This window comes from Dryobates pubescens, chromosome 2 (assembly GCF_014839835.1).
Source record: "Dryobates pubescens isolate bDryPub1 chromosome 2, bDryPub1.pri, whole genome shotgun sequence".
NCBI classification, from domain to species: Eukaryota; Metazoa; Chordata; class Aves; order Piciformes; family Picidae; genus Dryobates; species Dryobates pubescens.
In genome coordinates, this window is record NC_071613.1 from 29,012,250 (window position 1) to 29,032,860 (window position 20,611).

General features: G+C 43.2%; 1 protein-coding gene across 18 annotated transcripts in view; it reads right to left on the minus strand.

Moving 5' to 3' along the window:
* Window positions 1-6,730: 6,730 nt before the first annotated feature.
* ABI2 (abl interactor 2) overlaps window positions 6,731-20,611 on the minus strand; it is a 61,372-nt gene continuing 47,491 nt past the window's right edge. For 9 of the 18 annotated variants that reach the window (XM_054173658.1, XM_054173753.1, XM_054173699.1 and 6 more), the window contains 3 exons: window positions 15,599-15,685; window positions 15,100-15,273; window positions 6,731-10,452 (listed from right to left, as the gene is read on the minus strand). In XM_054173658.1, coding sequence (XP_054029633.1) covers window positions 10,277-10,452; window positions 15,100-15,273; window positions 15,599-15,685 — 437 coding nt within the window. In that variant the 3' untranslated portion in view covers window positions 6,731-10,276. The remainder of the gene's footprint in view (window positions 10,453-15,099; window positions 15,274-15,598; window positions 15,686-20,611) is intronic. The other 9 variants (XM_054173740.1, XM_054173673.1, XM_054173746.1 and 6 more) reach the window with 1 other exon arrangement.

Consider the following 20,611-nt stretch of genomic DNA (forward strand, 5'->3'; position numbering starts at 1 on the left):
CAAGCTATACTGCAGTTCATGGGTGCTTTAACTTCCAACATCGGTCCTCCTGCTGCTCTATACTGTACAGGTCCTAGGGCTCATTCTCACTAGTGGAGCAAAAGGTGCACAGATACAGCGGTGTCTCCTCAGCCATTATCGGTGATAGCTAACTGGACACATTCTGCTCCCTGGTAAGGCACATCTGGGCTGATGCAGTGTGCTCCCAGATGAGAGCCGTCAGGGAGTTCTACTTTTCTTTTCCTCCAGGACAGCTCCACTAGTGTCAGTTCCAGCCCTTTTGTTCATTCAGTGCGGGTACGTCTGGGCTTTAGGCTTAGCAATGTTTTGAGTGCAATTTCTTCAGAGGCATTTGAGTTTTGTTCTCATTTTCCTATGCCTGAGTAAATTTCCTCAGTACCACTCCCTGGACAACAAATCCACGCTTGCCCCTGTGGGCTGCTGCACAGCTTGCTGGGAGTCAGAAGTTTAACTCTTAGGTTTGCAGAGAAAAGAACAAACATCAGCAAAGGTGGCACCCTGTATTCCTCTCGTTACAACTTGCTGCCTAAGCCAGTAGTGATACAGGGATAGGGTGGGTGGCTGCCGCTCACTTCCTCTCAGCTAAACATTGGAATTTGGTTAGTGTGCTTCAGACAACCTGGTTGCCTTTTCAGCTTATGAGGGCCCCTCAGTGTAACTTGCTTTTCCAGTGTATTTACTATGTTACGGCAGTATTTATGCCTTATTTGCAAGTAAGTTATTTATCCCTATGTGCACTGGTCTTGTGCCATTGTATTTATTTACATCAGAAAACAAAGGGGCCAGATCTCAGATGTAGCAAGAAGCTTCCTGCTACAAACACAGTCTGTAATCTTTTTGGCACTATTAAAATGAGCATGTGAAAGCTGAGCTGTCATACTCTGGATATACAGGTAGCAGATGCTTTGATCCAAAAAATACTCTTAAGTACAGCTGTAGCTGTGTGACATACTGAAGCATACAGCTTTTAATAGTTGTTAAGGTGGGTGTCAGGCAAAGCCTCTCTGTTTCAGGGGCAGCTGAAAGCCGACAGCTGCATTTGTTAATCTGCTTCAGATTTGGTCTTCATTTCCTTTCTGCCATGCAGTAGCATCCACCTCTGTGAGCAGCAGGATTCCCCTCATTCAGCCAGCTTTGTCTGTGACTGCAACACAGGTGTGGAAAGCAGGGAGTTAGACTTCTCAGACACTGCAGTTTTGGTCTTGGAGAGCTGCTGTGGAAGAGAGAACTAGGCTCTTGGATCAGCACTAATCTTAAAGGAGAAATTATTTTTCCAAAAACCAACAGAAACCACAGGTCCTAAACAAACCATAGCTAAATGGCCGAGGTTGTGTTTAGTCGTTCAAAAGTTGTGGTTGAGGAAGTCAGGCACAAGTCTGACAATAAAGTACCCTGTTACTTTCTGTGGAAGAGGAAAGCTCCTGCTTTGCCCCATGCAGTGGTTTCCTCTTGTGGCAAACCACCACTGCCTTGCTCTGACTTGGTGCGTGACCTTAAAGCCAAAGAGCTCCTCTCCTAAACTTACTCTGCAGTTTTCTGCAGGGCAGCAGTGACTGATGGACACATCAGGGAAACAAAGTGATGGTACCCAAATCACTTTGGTTTCAGGCTGATGGGAGAGGGAGCGGTTCTCTCAACAAGTGCATTTTAAGATTTATTGTTCTGGACTTGCACTTTTTAAAGGTTTTCTAATTTCTTCTTTCTATGCCCACAGGCAACCAGATACAACTCAGATCAGCTCAGAGGTGAAATGTAGCCAGTTTTCCTCTGAGTTAAAATTATTTTTTCCATAGTTAAAGGAACCAAAAGTGCCATTTCAACAGCAGCAGGGCAAAAGAGAAGGTTTTTGCTTATCACAGAAAACTGCATAGAACGAGGTTGTTCCAGTTCAGTGGTACTGTTGCAGGCAAATTTGTTTCTTACTCAAAATAAGATCAGAAGTGGGTCTTACTATGAGCATTACTTAAATACAAAGTGATGTTAAAATCAGTTGCACGCCAGGAAAGCAATATAAACGCCTCACAGAAGACGCTAAGGATGCAACCAGAAAATGTGTGTTTCGGTTTTCTTTTCTTGTTACATTACAGATTTGTTCAAACAGTGCTCCTCAGGTGGAGCTGAGTGGAGTCACATCTTTTTTGGGGCGCTCTTTTCCCAATGTCCATTTGTGGCTTCTGGTCTTTAGCTTTGCATTTGGGGCACAACTGGGCCAAACTCCAACCCCTAGGCTTTAACACTACAGGAGATAGGTTCTCTTGGACATTTTTGTAATGTGCTGGTGGGGTTTAAGATTTTATTTGGTATTTGAAGTTTCTCTGAAGCTGATTAATTTTTCTTTCTGAATTCTTTTTCTGCTTCAATTAAACACCCATTAAGACAGACAAAACCAGCAGGGTTTGGCACTCACTATTCCGGTGATCCAGTGAGTCACAGGCATTGTCTAGTTTTGAAAAGTTTAAGACACTAACCTGCAAGGGAGGTGACAGCTCATGCTTATCCCTGACAATTGAAAGTAATTGCCACTAAGGTGGGGAAAACAGCCACTTGGGCTGATGGCCATTTGGTGCTCTGAGGCACTCAACACAGCAAGGGCTCAGTGAGCCCTCCGTCAATCAGAAATGGTATCTTTGGTGAGGAAAGCTAGAGAAGTTGGAAGAACAGGAGGAGCAGGAACTAGTGCTGTATGTACATTCTCCTGTGACAGGGATTTAGTGAGTGAAATGACTTAGACTTTGAATAACAGATTTAGGAACACAAATGCTCTTTTTTAAAATGCTTAAGGGTGGCTTGCCTTTTTTAGGAGGTATAGGAATTTAACCAACTGTTCCCTACAGTGGAAAATAGTTTCCCTCCACCTTTCCTGAGATGCCAAAGATGCATTCAGAGCTAAATTCCAGGTATGCAGATGTGCTTGCACCAGCCTGTTTTGAGGCCAAGCTGCCAGGAGCTGAAGTGCTGCTGCTCTTCAGCAGCTGTTTGTTGAGAGAACAGGGCCACCACTGTTCGTGTCGTGCATCTCTTGCCTTTAACCAACACTCATCTGTGAGGGGTGGGGGCAAAGGCCACTAGCAAAATGAACCTGTGCCCAAGGCTGCTGGTGGTGCAACACTATAAAGCTTGTACTTCTGAAAGGAAAATTAGATGCTTTTTCACAAGGCTTAATCGCAGAGCTCCGTTCTTCTAGTGGATTGTGGTGGACCAGACATTAACTAGAGGAGCAGTTTGGTTTATGGCTTACACTAATTGTTAGCAGCCACCAGTGATATTCTGTGTAATACGGGGGATGCAAATGTAAGAACAGTGTCATTGCGATGATGATTTGTCTGTGCAGCAAACTTGTGCTGAGTGCTGTAAATACATTCATGTTTACCGCTTTAAAAAGAAAATTGCACATTTTATCTTTCAATGGGATTGCTTCCCCTCTTCTACCCTTTCCAAAAAGAAAAATTAAAGCTCTTTTAGACTGATAGTTTCAGGTTGGGGGGAGCTTTGCCATGTTATAAATATATATAAATAAATGTATAAATATACTTTTTTAAGCATGAGAGAGGACAAAATAAATACTACATTACAGAGTACCTGATATAGAGCATTATACAATGGAATATGCACAATTCAATAAAGATGTAGTTAAATTTAATCTGTTTTAATCTTCTGTCTTGCCATTTCCCTTTTTCATCAATTCAGAAGTTACATTGTCTTCTCAGGGCATCAGTGGTTGCCCCCTGCAGGGATCAGGTATCTGATGACTTGTAAGTTAGCCTTAAAATGCCCTCAATAAAACTGGTTTTTACTGTTCCTTCGAACAGCTCTTTCCCGTGGGTCAGAGCTGGCTGTACCAGTAACGTGGTACACACCAAATGCTGGTCTAAAGGTGACCAACTGGGACTGCTCCATTTTTTGATCTGCCTCCTCCCGTAGGTGTGCAGAGTCCTGTACCGCTCTGCTTGCACAACGACAGCCGAATGATGGCAAGTGTTTCTGTGGCACCTGCTCTGGGCTCCACTGTAGGGAATTCAGCTCTGTGCCACTCCTGGTGTATGCACGCAGCCTGGCCCTGCGTCAGTCACATTTTATAGTAGAAACTCAAGGGCATTACATTAGTGGTTATGACAGGAAAGGAATAATACAGAGGTGGAGGGATGCCAGTGATTATACCTTTGCTGTGGGAAGTGCAGTGCTCAGAGCTCCTCCAGGATGTGGCTCCTGCAGGCACAAGCAACTGTCCTGTCACCAATGTGTTGAAAAGTCTGTAAGCAAAGACAAGGAATGTGACGCAGCAGTGGCACAGAACACAGGGGGTGTGCTTTGTTTTTATTCAGGGCTCGTAACAAGAGGGTTTAGTACACAGCAACAGTTAATTCCAAGTACAATTAAAAAAATTTAAAAATTGGGTTTTGCACTCACTGGAAGGTGGTCTAAATGGCACACAAAATAAAATATTACTGGTGGCATACAGCTCCCCAGAGTCTTGCGGGCTCAGTCATTTCGAGTGGGCTCTGCACTCATCCACTGCATCAGCAGTGCCTAAAGCAAAAGCACAGCGTGCTTGTCTGACTGCAAACCAAAGGTGGGGGTGGGCAGGGGTATCTGCTTTCAGGAAAAAAGTGCATGGACAAAATCCATGTTAGACACTGACATTTCCAGAGAATTCATAGAAACTACTTGTCCATGCAAGTTGCAAAAGACACTTTTTCAAATGTGAAAAGAAGCACTTGTTCTTTACAAAAAAATCTCAGGCATGTCAGCACTTTACCAAGGCGCTGTAATGTAAATGAGTTTGTACACAGCTCTTCCGTTCGTCAGCAATGGCAGGATTCCTCTGAGGTTGTAAGAGAAACAGGAACAAATGCACTGCACCACAGCGGTGTTCGGCAGGGTCTAGGCTTACCTCGGGACAATAGGCTGCTGCTCACTTTACTATTTTGTAATAAGCAAAGGTGCTAATAAAATTTTTGTGAGTGCCAAAGGAAGAACACCTCCTGCGTGGGCAGGAGATTGCACAAAATACACGAGTGGGTTTTTTGAGTGAAATCAGCAGAACGCCGTGGTCTCCAATTTATTCTTTGTAACAGCAGTTGGCAAACCTTGGCTGCATTAAGTTTTCAGCAACCCTTCCCATGGCCATACGGTGGGGTATTACTATTCTTGCAGTTTCAAAATCAGAAGTAGATCAGTAGGACTGTTTACTACACACCTACTTCAGCTACAGGAGAGGTGGGGGGAACCCAACCAAACACAACAAAACAACCAACCTACTACAAGCCGTTCCCTTTGTGCACTGTTCTGACCTTTGTGTAGTAATACCACTTTACCCAGAAATTGTGGCTGTGCCCCATACCGAGACATCTCAAAAGGCGGGAACGCTGAACCTTATCTGTAAGCACAGTAAGCTCATTGAAGTGGTGGCCCATAAACTACAGCTCATCATCTGCCTGCTCCTGCTCAGTTTACAACACCATCTTCTCTAGAGGTTAGGGTTGTAAATACTTGCCTTAGTGAACGCAACAACACTGTACCTTCCTTTCTGCTACTGTTACCAAGACAGGAACTGAAGTCTCTGCATGGGGTTTGTCCAGAGCTGCAATGCTCAGTCAGTGACTCTATGTTCTTAATGCAAATACTGCTTCCAAGCAGGAACCACTACACCCACGTTTTTTCCAACAGCATCCTCTAGCAGCTTCCAACAAGTTGCCCTGCAGAGAACAGAGATAGCACCTGTTGTACAAGATGCTCTGTCCCACCTCTGGGAGGAGAAGTATTGTAAATGCTTCCAGTTTACTAACAGGGATAAAGTCCCTTCCTTTCCAGAAAGGAAAACGTGAAAGTTCTGCTTCTGAGTTATGCCTGAAGCTCAGAGACAGAACTAGAGAGAGCTCATTTCCAGCAGGGGCACATCTGCAGCACTTGCTAGGAAGCAGCGAGTTCTGGGAAGAGCCTCGCGTTAACTGCAAGCACAGGTGGGAGATGCCACGGCACACTTCTAGTCATGATGGGCACGTGCACACCAGGCAGCCTACCCTCTGCCAGGAAAGGAGCATCAGCCCTATTGCTGTCTTGCTTTCTTTTCAGGATCAGCTGAAACACCCTAGAGAAACATGCCAATTTGCAGAAGTTGCATTGCTGCCAAGGTCAATTTTGGCTGTCAGCAGCAAAGAAGGAAAATGCCCAGGAGCTGTGAAAGAGAACAAACTCTTGCTCTAGAAAGAACTAGTTTGGCCTAAACCTTCCCAGCACCCACCCAGCCAAAGACCACTGGGACTGTGGGAGCTGTGGTTCACACCAGCAGCAACCGCCAGCCATTTCAGGAACAGTCAGCTCAACTAACCACAAGGACAAACTGAGTCCCAGGAATATAGTCAGCCTCCTGGTAAGCCACACCAAGTGCTGCCATCTAACCCAGGGCCAAGCTGGGCTGGGGGGAACATGTCTCTCGTGCTGCAGTGAGAGCAATAGTTCTTCAGTGTATTAGTGCCCATGTCATTAGGCAGGCCAGCCAGTCTTGAGACATTGCTTCAGCTTTCTTGTGCCTAATACAGCCTCTGTGCAGGGACACATCATTTTGCCATTTGTCTCTCCTGCCCCTGCCCTCTTAGCCTTCTGATGAAAGAGCCACTGACAGACACAAAGAGCATGACTCCATCATAGGAATAGTGAAAAAAATAAGATAAAGGAGGAGGAATGAAAATTAAAATGAGTGAGCCATGTAACCTCAGCTGAAAAGAAGGCACCCACCCAAAGAGCCTGCTTCAGCACTAGGTGGGGACAGACTCGGGCAGCTGGCCTCTCAAGCAGGCATATAGCAGAGAGGCAGCTGTTAATAGCTTGTTGCTGGGGCCAAGAACAAGCAAGATATCTCCAATACAACAAACCAAGGCAAAATACAGTGCTGGAGATGCTAACTGATTTCTGTGTATAATGAAACCTGTTGTCTGGGCTAAGGCAGCTCTCAGAAAGGCAGAAACATTAATTTTGGTCATACAGCACTCCCTGGGCTATTCTGGAGTGTCTCTTTCCCCCACCTCTCCCTCATGCATACACACTGCTGCTTCAACAGTCTGTGATACTGAACACCTTCAGCTGTGGCAGAACTCAGTGAAGTGATACGCACTTACATCAAATACCGAGCTGTTTCCTCCCCTCCATTCTCCACCCCCTTTCAAAGTAAACATGTAAATTAAAAGAGGAGCCTGCAGGGGAAAAGGTTTTGAATAAGGAGAAATACAAGGGACAAAACTGGAAACACAACCCCCACGGACTTCACTAGCATGCAATCTATGTAACATTAATATATAAAGCCTGTTTACCTTGGCCTGGTCTATGACCATTACATCACATCATCCCCAAACAAGCCACAGAATTAAAATATGTACAAAATAAAAAATATGCCTAAAACTCTTTACATTAGTACTGCATAATAAAGCATAAAACCAGCAGGAGGTGACCCAAAAATTCCATCCACAGCAGCTCTTGGACAATTCCACATACTAGCAGCGGGGAACAAACTAAGCCCTGGTTCATCAGGCCAAAGTCAGTTAAGGAACTTCACACATTTCACTTCTGAGGTTTTGCAGCCTCATGTTTCTGTGCTAAGCTTTGGCAAGAATTCAGCACTTCCCAGAGCTCACACTACTCTGCTCTTGCAACACAGATGACTTGCAAGATGACCAAGCAGCTGAAGGAAAATTAAGGACACAGGTGTGTATCACACACAGTGGAAGCACACACTATCCCCACCCACCCGTCACAAGTATTCAAGCGCATGCTCTTACATATTTCACTAACACGTGACCTGCCAGCTAGAGCACGGGTGCACAGGGAGAGGGGTTCAGCTCACTTAGTGACTCACTAAGCTGTCCTAGCAAAGCATGTGAGCACTATGCTCAGGCTTTACCACAAACACCAAGGGGAAGAGAAACTCCTGGAAAACAGCCACCCTGTGAGCACCGAAGGCTTGTGCATTGCTACTGTTCAATTGCCTGGACTGCTATCTGGGCTGCAAGCACCATCTTCCTGTGCAAAAAGCATTAAGACCTACCTTATGATACCAGAAATGCTCATTTCTATGACTGCACAGTGTTTCTAGGCTTGCTCCCAGAGGAATGATGAGCTGAGGGAACTGAACATGGCTGCTTCTGTTATTCTTGCCACAAGTTTTCATAGAGAAAGGTAGAAAGGTATCTGTTCTGGCTCTCATCCCGAACAATAATACTGTCAGCTTCCGGAAAGAAGACAACAGTGCTTTTGCTACATGGCTGTGGATTGAGCAGGGGAGAAAGCAATTTCATCTTTGCACCAGTTTCTTCAAAGCTGTACCTCCTGTAGGCTTCAACCAAACTAGTTCCTTACACACTGTCACAAGAGTTAGTGCACTCTTCCACAAGCTTGCAGCAGATGATCACATTCATCCATATCTCACAAACACACCTCATCTGTTTTGTTTCCTCTTTCTTCCCCCATGAGCAGCTATGGTACCTCCCTGCCCAGGTCTGCACCAAGCCTGTACCTTCCATCTCAATATTGCAGTGATTGCCAAGCAAAGGGACTACATCAGTTACCTGTATCATTGCCAGTACTGCCACAAACCCAGCTCCAGTAGTGCTCCGGTTTCCACACAGGCCTCAGAAGACAGCCGCAGCACTGTCTCACCTTAGACAAGCCACTGTTGGTGGCAGCTGGAACTCAGCCAGGTGATAGTCAAAAGTTGCCCAGAAAGATGCCCTGGCCCAGAAGACTCTCATGATACAGGGTCAGCTGAATTTGCAGGCTAACAGATCTGCAACAGGAGGTTTAATCAGTTCACTCTGTTAATGCATGATATTTACTCAGTGATAACATGTAGTCCTTCCGAAGGGCAGGCTAGTACAGCCATCACTTTACTCTGATCTGCTAGGCAGAATCACTGAGCAGCATTTTTAACTGAGACTAGATTAAAATAAAACTATCAAGACAAGGGGCTACAGAGCCTTCACTTCGTATTACTACTCCACCCCAGATCCACCAGTACAGCTCAAAATACCTATTTCTCTATAATAAACAATGGAGAGGGCTGGGGGAAGAGCTAAGACTACTACTAGTTACTGCTTGGATTTCCATGGGAAACCAGTACACACAACAGCCCTTTTTACTTCCACCGAAGAGATTTTGGCAACAGACATGAAGACGACAATTGCCGTTTGTCCTGCCTCTGCACAGGGCTCTCACAGTACATATGCAAACCTAGCCATCAAGTACAAAATAGCCAATTTACAATACCTGATTGGATTTTTAAGATTATATTGTGCATAAGACTAAAGCTGGGGTTAAGTTTCTCTAGTGCAAGCAGGCATGAATAGATTTGAACCTTAAATCACAGCCTCTAGAGTTTATCCTCAGACCCCAGAAGGACCTGTAAACTGTGTTTTGCTTTCACCGTCAACAGTATCTGTGAATTCTATTTAAAGCATCAGCACCCATGGTGAGTAGCTTGCTGTGGAGAGGAGGGCATTTACATCAGTGCAGAACACAAAACAAATCTGTGGCATTCAAAGATGAGGAAATGGGGTGAGGGTTCTCTGGGCTGCAGCCATCTTAATTGTCTAAACTGAAAGGTGAGTGAATGAAAGGCCAGCTCTGTGTGCCCCTGTGTCAGCCTACATGTGCAGAGCAGCTGCAGAAGTGTTTATGCTAAAGATGTATCCAGCTATCTGGAAGTCAGTTACAGGAATGGTTCTGTGCAGAAATCCCAGTGTTTGCTAGCACACAACTGTTCTTCCAGCTGCACAGGAGAGTAGTGTAGAAACAGGAAGGGTGTCCACTGGCCAGTAACCCTTCACCACAAGCATCCAGGACATCCTAAGGGCAGTCACTGCTGCCAAGGGTAGTACCACAAGTGCACACAGGATTCCTGAGACAGATCCCAAAGCCTGTCAGCAGTCCTCAGAATTCGAGTGAAGTATCAGCTACTCAAGGAGTTTGTAACAACTGAATGGGCCATCTCAATTCAACATCAGATGGCAGCTGGAAAAGCCATTTGTTCAAACAATTCAAATCACTATTGTTTTATAATGGGGGGAGAACCCCAAACAAACAACAAAACTGAAAAGAAAAAGAAGGGGGGGGGAAACAAAAAACAACAAACAACCCACAACAAAAGAGTGGTTGTTAGAATTATCCTTCATTCAGTTATACTGGATGAGGCCCCAGAGGCTGGTGAAGATCTGGGAAGCTCTGACAGCTCCTGCAGCAGCAGATGCAGTGTTCTGTTCTCTGTTCTTCACTCCGAGTAATGCATGATCGACTCCACATAGTTCCCTGGGAAGAGCCCTGTCACTCCATTCATGACTCCCTCATACCAGCCATCGTCATTTTTCTTGATGACATAAATGATGGCACCTTCCTGAAATGAGAGCTCATCTTCTTTATCCTTTGTGTAGTCATAAATCGCCACCACTAGGAAAGAACAGAGCATGAGTGTTATGAGAGGTACAGGGAGGAGGAGGAACACCAACCTACCTTTTACAACGTTCTCCGCATTCAAGGCAGTCTCAGAGAGCTGCACTGTCTCACCTCTTCTGGTGTGGTATTATACAAGAACATGGATTTAATTCCCTATGGCTATAACCATTCAGATCTATTCCAAGATTCATGTATTAGATACAAGTGCTAAATCAGATCTCTGCACAACAAAAAACATGGAAGAGGAAGAGTTATAAGAGCTCTCTTCAGATAGCCGCAAGAATGAGCCAAGGCTTGTCCCAGACTTCCACCCATCTTAAGCTATCTCTGCATTTAAATCTGTAAAAGGCATACATGCAGTCCCCATAGCTAGAAGTCACTTCCAGAATACACAGTGCCAAGGTGAGTGAATCCCAGTTAGGAGTGAGGAAAAACAAAATGTATGACTATATAGGGACATTTTTGTTACAGCTGCAGAATATTTTACTGTAGGCACCATAGATGTGAAAGGTCAAAGGAACTGGACAAAGCACTGGAAATATTAAAGAGAGCATTGTCTTCTAAATGGCAAGATTTTCCATTCTCAGTCCTATCATTATGTGTTCTATACAGAAAATTAGCTATGCTGGACTCCCGTATAGTCTAACAAAGAGCATCAGTCACTGCTTTGAGCACTTGGCAATGAAATGTGCAGTGCTGCCACTGAAAACAAAACAGATGTTGGACAGAGATCCTAAAATCTTGTACTACGGAAGATACTCTAAACCAAAGCAACAAGAAAAAATTAACAGCATGTGTTCATGAACACATTATCCAAGAGTCCTTTACCTCATCATTCTTGGAACGAGTCCAGAGAAGGGCAACAAAGTTGGTGAGGGGTTTGGAACACAAGGCCTATGAGGAGAGACTGAGGGAGCTGGGGTTGCTTAGCCTGGAGAGGAGGAAACTCAGGGGTGACCTTATTGCTCTCTACAACTACCTTAAGGGAGGTTGTAGACAGGCGGAGGTTGGTCTCTTCTCCCAGGCAACCAGCACTAGAACAAGAGGACACAGTCTCAGGCTGCACCAGGGGAGGTTTAGGCTGGAGGTTAGGAAGAAGTTCTATACAGAGAGAGTGATTGCCCATTGGAATGGGCTGCCCGGGGAGGTGGTGGAGTCACCATCATTGGAGGTGTTCAGGAGGAGACTTGATAGGGTGCCTGGTTGCATGGTTTAGTTGATTAGGTGGTGTTGGATGATAGGTTGGATGCAATGATCTTGAAGGTCTCTTCCAACCTGGTTTATGCTATTCTGTTCTATTTTCAGAAGAAAAGAGGTTATCTCCTTTTGAGGAAGCAAAGGAATCAGTGCAAATATTTAGTAGGGAAACCTGGATCATGAAGACATTATGAAGTAATGCATACAAGCCAAGGCTGACTGAGAATTAGAGTATGCTCAGAGATTTGTATCATTTAAGCAGGCTATATTTAAAAAACACACGTCGCTGGCTCTACACTTATGCCAGCAGTTAAGTAAACTCATTCTAAGTAGCTTTAGACAAATTCTAAGGAAACAAAACAGATGGTGAAATTAGTAAAGTTTTAGCTTGAAAAACAGAAGTCACTATGTGAACACATGGTACACTCATTTTAAAGTCCTTCAAAATTCTTTTAACTGCCTTCTGTACTTGTTGATTTAAAAAATATTTATTCCTGTGCTATTTTCTTCATTTTCTCATCATGCAAGGATCATGGTGACTTTTAATTCCTTTTTTCTCATTTTTGAGTCCTGTCTGGTACTGGACTCATTATTTCATGATCAAAAGCAGGAAACTCTTCCCTAAGTTTGTGATGAAAATTCTCTTCTTAAGCCTCTTATAAAATTCTCTGAAGCCTGGTTTTGGTTTACATCACCATTGCTTCCTCCTGAATGCTACTTTTTCACTGGCAGTGCTCCTGTCTCTAAAAGACTGTTTAATCCCTCTGTCTGTAGTCCCATTGGTTCAAGCTGTGAGCTTGTCACATATCATGAGTTACTAGGAACCCAGGCCAGTGATGCAAAAAAGACTTCAGATGAGACAGGAAGCAGCAATACTGACTCAGGAGAGAACATTCTTCCCTCTGAGACTAAGCCAGGACCTCTTTTAGTTTCTATTGAACACATTTCAATGGAGATATGAAAACCAGAATTGCTCATTTAGGTTGGTATTCTTCCAATCAGTGATTTTTGATTCTTCAACACAGAGTTTGGCTGAACTCTGTGTTGTGAACACACAACAGGCCATGAATGTAGGCCAGACTGATGAGCCAACTGAAATCTGACAGCTGTGGCCCCATACTTCTTTTATGTGGTATAAGGGCATTTTTTCCCCTTTGGATACCCATTTCTGTTCATCTGTTTGGCAAAATTAGGACATTTTCTAACTTTTTCATGCCATCACCCAGACATGCAGCTCAGTGAAAAACTGCACAGCACTTTCCTGGACACTGCAGGTTGACTGTTGCTGATACAGCCACGTGATGGGGCCCTCAAATTCAACATCCCTGGTAATTTAACAGTATGCTGTAATCAAAGTTTCTCCATATGTTTAAAATGGATCTGCTATTCACTTCCTCCCTTAGCTGTAGGTTACAGCATATCTTAATGTTAAATATATCTCTGACAGTGCATGACCTCTTTACAGAACAGGATCATACTGAATCCCATCTCAATATATATTAATCTGAATTGGATATCTCCTTGGTGTCCCAGCTTCTACACTCTCACTACGCTAATCCTATCGGAAATGCTTTCACATGAACTTAAATAAGTGATCAGCCACAAAACCAAAACAAGCAGAAATCCTAGGAGTTGCTACTCTGCTTATTGGGGGTAATAGTGTTTGAACAGCTGTTTCCCTCCATCAGTTCTGTTGCTTTGCACTGTGGCTCAGAACACTATCTATAGGAATGTCTGGAGCTGACACAGGAACAATTATTTTGCTGAACTAAAACATTATTAGCTCACAGCAGGATAGGCATGCACATTCTTTGAGTATGAAGGTCTCCTTTTAGCATGGGGGTTTTCATTAACTTTAAAGCTTGCCTGCTACCAAAAATATTTTTTTTTAATTTTTAAAAAAGTATCACAGTCATGCAATTCTCTCCCAACTCCAGAAAAGAAGACAAATCTCAAGACATGGGCCAAATATAAGCAGAGCTATCCACAGAACTACAGAATCCACACCTATGTCAATGTCTCATTTTTTCCAGTATGCTAAACCTGTTCCACCGCCCCCCACACCATGTCCTAAGAGAGAGAGAAGCAGAGAGCAAAGCAATGGATTAGACTTAGCCAAGGTCAGCCAAAGCACGTTATCTCTCCCAGGCAAAGCAAAACAGCCAAGATCAGAAGAAAAAAGGAGAAGAATTGTTATGGTACGGCACATCTTACTGCAGATCTTATCCAATGAATTTGTTTAGAATAATCTTTTCTTTTCCTTTTTACACCCAATAGTGATTTATTTATATTTTTCTACTTTTCTGCTCGAAATCTGTAACTGAATTTTGAAGGCATAGCCTAAAACCACCACACTTTTAATCAAAGAGCCTGTGTGCACCAACAGAATAGAGACACACTGTCAATCAGGGATGTGGAGAGGTCAATAGATAAAGTGAGTCATGTTAAACACCCTGCAAGTCAGCCACTTTGTCTGACAAATGGTCTCAGCTTGTCACCAAAGCCTGAATACTCCTTGCACTTATTCCAGCTAGAAAGAGCGTAGGGGAATAACAAAACCTCCCACATATTCCTCTACCTCCCTCAGCAATAGTAGTATTTTCTTTGGGCTGGAGTTGGCAGAAACTGCCTGTTGCACCTTTTTGTTCTTCCCTTCTCTCAAGTCCCACACTGGGCTTAAAGCATGACGCCACTTTGTGGCATTCTTGAATTTTCTTCCCCAATGCAGACTGAATATGTCAGAGTCACTCAGCTGAGATGCATGGTTTCTTTGTATCATCCTCTTTGCTACCAGGTTCATAACGCTCTTTCACAGAGAACACCAGACAGTGGGTTTTTTTATATGCAAGTGTCCCTGAGGCATTTACCTCCTCATTTGATTTTACCTGGTTTTACTCCAGCATGTTTCTACACACCTGCTTCGGAACTGGAAGATATCTAGATGCAGCCATGCAGCAGTGCCTCAGTTACTCAATCCTACACAGACACGGTGCTTTATAGCTTAGCATGGCTCCACACTGTCACAGTATTGCAGCTTCCAGAGCCCCAAACCTGCTACAGCACTTCTTCACATGCACCTGTACATTCAAAGTTCAAGTGCAACTGCAAAACTGATTCATTAATTTTTTTATCTCATATGAGTTTATTAGGATTAAACAGACTGCTGAAAGGTGAGTCTTACAGAGATTATAGAGGATTGAAAAAACTATGTAATTAGCTAACTAATCATTATCTTCCTTTTGTGGAGAAAGGGGTGAAAGAATCAGACTCAGAATAGCTTCATTTTTATTCTCTAAGTTGCCATTTGGAGGAGCACCTCTACCACAATAACAAATACTGGCTAAGAAGTAGTCTAGGCAGCATCTGTGCCCAAAGTGGGATGGCAGGAGCCTCTACAAAATGTTATAAATATGACCATACCATCTCTACAAGCTTTAAACCTACCCTTTTCTAAGTAGGTCCTTGGGGCCCAAGGAGGGTCCTCCTCAGCATATGGATCACTGTACTCCACCACAGCTGCTTCCTCTTCCTCATAATCTTCTGGAGGTGGGGGTGGAGGTGGAGATTCGTCAAACACTGGCTCATCCACAGGTGGTGGTGGGGGAGGAGTATCTGAAACTGAAAATAAGAGCATAACCATGAAAATGTCTCTAGAACCATGACAGCAGGTCGAAACAATACTCTTTATCCCAATCAGTTGCACTGGGACCCACAGTAAGAACTTGTGGAAATATGCTAGAGACATTCGGTTCCAACAAAGAACAATCGGGTTCCTCCAATAAAATTGTTTTGTTTTCCCTCTTTTCACAGTTCCAGATGAACTTACAGAGGCAGTAGAGAAGACAGAATTCTATCAATATACACAGAAATCTTTCATCCACTCAAAACAAAAGCCACATCACATCCAGTAATAAATCATAGCACAAGGAAGCAGCAAACTTACTGTTTTCTTGAACTCTGGCCACAAATCCCATTAGTGGTAACTGTGGAGTTACCTGTAGAATGGAGGGGGGAGGAGGAGCAAGGGATGCTGCCACAGAAATTAAAAAGAGAGAGGCATTCAGTTAGAAACACAAGGAAGCAGCCAACAGGAAAGCAGACATCACCACCACTCAGACACTGCAGCAGTTTGCCAAGAAGCTGAGATAAATATGCTGACATTCAAGGAAAAATGGCTCAGGTGGTTTAAACATATTTCTGATCTTTACTTCAAGGAGATTTCTCATATTTTTAAAATTTCCAACCTATCTCTTTTTCCTAAGATTAAGAATCAGTGTCAAAGTATTTTTCTGATTTGATGATAGCATTCCCCTAAGTTGACATTTACTACTACAGCAATACAGCACTTTATGAACAGATCTAACTAACATATCAAGAGGATTCTCTCCCTATAATCCTCCATCCAGAAGAGCTGTCTTTGTACAAAACATGTGAATTCACATTGAAAGAAGATACCCTCAGCCAGATGTAAACTTTCTAACGTTGATCCAACCAGGAATGAAAGTTTTGGTTAAGTTAAAACACACGGTTCACTAGTTTTATCTAGTTTTAGTATTACTGTGCAAAAGTAATACTCTTTAAGCAAGTTATGAGATTATTTCCCCCAAAGCACACCTCAGGAAAAGCACAACTAACTGATTTTCCTGTTCTTTTAAAAAAAAAATAATAAAATCTTTAGTCAGGTCAAAAGAATGAGGGGAAAAGACTGGGCTTAATGTACCAGTACATTTCTTTAGCTTGCAGAACAAAACTAAATTTCAGATTAGCTCCAGAGCCAGTAAGAAAACTGCAAGGTATGACGTAGTCATTTTCAGAATTCACATCATCATAGAAAATGAGAAGAACTCCAAGGCATTTAAAATTCATGTCTCAAAATTTATTCTGCTTTCTCATTTTGGCAACTATTTTCTGAAGTGCTTTGAATTTCTTCTACCCCTCACATTTGCATCCCTTTCACAATCATACATCCCAAACAAAACAAAATAACCAAAACCAAAGCAACCATCCTTCTTGTTGCAAAAATATCCTTGGACCCCCATATAAAGCAAGCTCCATTATCTCTCCATTTAATTGAAATTTCTTGAGAAAAAATGGAATTTCTAATTACAACTTCTTTGACTTGAATGAAAGAACCTCTCAGAGCATTTATTCCTTCAAGTGTAACCACAGCAGCTGGAAAAAGATTTGGACTTGCTTTTTTTTCAAAACAGGAAAAGGGAACTTGAAGTCCTTTTGAAATCCAGTAATATTAATGAATTCAGTACTGCTGTGCAACTGTGAAGGCCCTGCCTTTATAATTATATACACCATAAAAATACTCAGTTTCAAAATGTTTCCCCTATTCAATGTCATACAGGTTCATAGAATTTATATCTATGACACAAGGCTAGCTTCAGTTTTGCAGATCCCTTCAATGTACTTTGTTCATGTGCTATATATATTTCTTGGAAAGAAATAAGGAAGCCTTCCATGTAGAAAAATAAATCACTCTAGACAAGTGCTCCAAGCAAATTTAAAAAAATAATAATATCCCTTAGTTTAGTTTCAGTTGTGTAGTTTACTCAAAATGATGATGCTAAGACTACCTGACATAATTCCTTGTTTACTTGAACCAACTGGCCTGTGCTTCAGACTATGCTCAGTGCAGGGCCTATCCTACTGTACTGTCTCTATATGCTATATAACGACTCTAAGCCAGTTTTGACCTTTATGAGACAACAAATCTTGTTTATAAAGTGCATCAGAAGATTTTTACCTCTGCTATCTTAAAAGGTGAAATTAACAGCAGTTTCAACATTCCCTCTCAGCTTCTTTCCATACAGACCACTAGTAGATTATACAGTTGCTGTAAATTAATTCAGAAATGCTCAGGAGCACCTTCTACTAGATACTAAGAATTCAGCTATCCAAGTAGTGTGTAGTGCAGACCACCATCTCAATACTTGTCCAGTTTCTCCCACAGGCTTTTTAAAGCCTCTGCTGTGCTCTATAGTGCTTAGATAATGGTATCTTAAGGTTGCAACATTAAAATGTTCATTAGGTAGCAGGGATGGTGTTGCAGTTTGAGCTGGGTGCCCCCCTGGGGTGTTCACTTCCTGTGTCCAGAAGTCCAGCCCAGAGGGATGGACACAGGAAATTGTGTATTTCCTACCATAATTCTTTGCACCACTATAAGATCCAGTGCGGAGTCTGGCACTTCCTCTTTCCTTCCCTCTCCGAGACTTGGTAACTGGGGGAGAGATCTCCCGGCCATGGGCCTGATTGGGCCCAAGGCCACAGGGGGATGGGCAGTCTCAGGCCTGGCCAGCTGAGACTAGCCCAGCAGAGGGAGGGGGAAGAAGGAGCCCTGGGGGTTTTGCATGCACCCTCAGGTGGGGATGGGATCTTTCTTTGTCACTGCGCTTTGGGTTTTCTGTAACATTCACTGCTTTCTATTTAAACTTTCATCACTTTTGCAATCCGTTTGTCTGAGTCGTTATTTCTGCCTGTGGTGGGGAGGGGATCTGCCCCAACCCATTACAGATGGCAAGAGTGGTTTCAGGGCAATCATATGGTGAGAGCATTTATTGATATTTTCTTTTCAGTTGTTAAAAAGATCTCACCATGAAGTAGAAAAATTGTATCATCTTAGAAATGGCATTCAAAAGAAGAGGGCAAGGCAACTATCTTTCATCCTCCTGTGAAGTGAGCAAACGAAAATAACTCCGCCAACACACTAAAAAATATAAAAAAACACCACAAAAAAACCAAAGTGGAAAAAACACCACTGCTTTATTATCAAACACCCTGCAAAGAACAACAAGCCCTAGCTGGAAAACTCCTCTGCCTGTTAAGAGGTGAAAAAGAGACCTTAACAAGTGCATGTTTTCTCCATCTCTTCAGGAATGTCAAAAAGCAGTTGTGGTCCCTGTCCACTACTACTCCTTACAGACACAACAGTTTCTCTGTTCTCATCATCTTCATCAATTATGCATCTCTCATTTTAAGACACAGAACAAAAAAAAATGTTGGTTTAGTGTAACTGCAAAGATACTAAATTCTGTATTCTGCTCGGTGTATTAAAAAAGTCCCTTACTACACCTCCTTGTTTATGTTGTACCAAGTATGCCAGTATAACTGAAGTATTCTGTTTGCAATTTACAGCTCAAGTAACTAATCACCATAATCATTATCTTCTCTTTGGGTACACAAGACTGAATAGTGGTTATGTAACTTACTTAAAGTCTATTTGGCATCTTCTATGATTACCTCTTAACAGCACAACGGTATCTTGCAGAGAATGATCCCCTTGCTGATGCAGAAATGCACAGCAATTGTCAGAAGCTCTGTGGTTATATTTGAAAATCCTCTTTATTGCAAAGATAATCCAAAACATTTCTTTTATTGTTATTACCCTTTCCTTCCTCCCTATTCCCCTTCAGCTTTCAATATACACATAATGTGCTTAACAAATACCACACATTTAAGGCAACACAACCCTGTCCCCAGCAGGACCATCGATTTCCTTCTCAAGTTAAGCACATGCATCTCTTCACAAGGATAACTCATCAGCAGCAATATTTGAACCCCATCAAATCCCTTAAATGCAGGTTGCAGTATCTGACCTAATTTTATGCTCAGTGCTCAATTTAGAACACAAACACCAAAAACCACCACCGCAACAACCACAAAACACAAACACACTGTAGCACTTACAACCCAACATTCAGTCTTACTGGTCATAGGGCAATTCCTAACATGGAATTTTCAGTTTGTCCCCTGCATCTTTATACAGCTTTCTCAAAAAAGAAACTTTGCCTTCACATCACACCAGAAGCACAGGGAAAAGGACTCCTTAGATTTAAAGCTACTGCATTCTGCAGGATACTGCACTCCTTGTTAAAATCTCATCCTGCTTTTTCCGATAGGCCAGCCATTAGGATAACAATGCCTGGGCCCTCAGGAATCCCAGACCTTTGAGACCACAAAGAAAGTAAGGAGAAAATAAGATTTTTGCCTTGGTTGAAGATAGTTGGGTTAGAGATCAATGAACTGAACATCCACAAATCCAGGGGCCCCAATGTGGATGTATCCATGAGTGCTGAGGGAGCTGGAAGAAGTCATTACTAGGCCACTCTCCAACACCTTAGTCGATCAAGGAAAGGACTTGGATATTGTTTATCTGGACTTTAGTAAAGCCTTTGACACCATTTCCAACGGCATCCCCCTGGAGAAACTGGCTGCTTATGGCTTGGATGGGTGGATGATTTGCTAGGTTAAGAACTGACTGGCTGGCCGAGCCCAAAGAGTGGTGGTGAACGGAATTAAATCTACCTGGTGGGCAGTCACTAGTGGTGTTCTCCAGGGCCTCAGTATTGGAGCCAGCTCACACCTTTATGATCTAGACAAGGGCATAGAGTGCACCCTCAGTAGGTTTTCAGATGACACTAAACTGGGTGAGTGCGTTGATCTGCATGAGGGTATGAAGGCTCTGCAAGGAGACCTGGACAGGCTGGCTCAATGGGCCCAGGTCAGTTGTAGCAGGTTTAACAAGGCCCAGTGCTGGGTCCTGCACTTGGGTCACATCAAGCCCATGATACACCACAGGCTTGGAGCAGGGTTGCTAGAAAGTTGCCTGGGGTGTTAGTTGACAGCTGGCTGAACGAGCCAGCAGTGGGCTTAGGTGGCCAAGAAAGCCAACAGCATCCTGACCTGTATTAGGACCAGTATGGCCAAGAAGGCCAATGGGATGCATTAAGATGACTGCGCCAGCAGGTTGAAAAAAGTTCTATCCCTGATGAAGCCTCATCTGGGTTACTGTAACCACTTCTAGGCTTCCCAGTTCAAGGACAAGGAAATTCATGAAAGATTCCTGCACAGAGCCACTGAGATGATTAAGAAACTTGGAACACCTATCTCATGAGGAAAGGCTGAGAGAGATGAGACATTTTAGTCTGGAGAAGGGAAGACTGGGGGG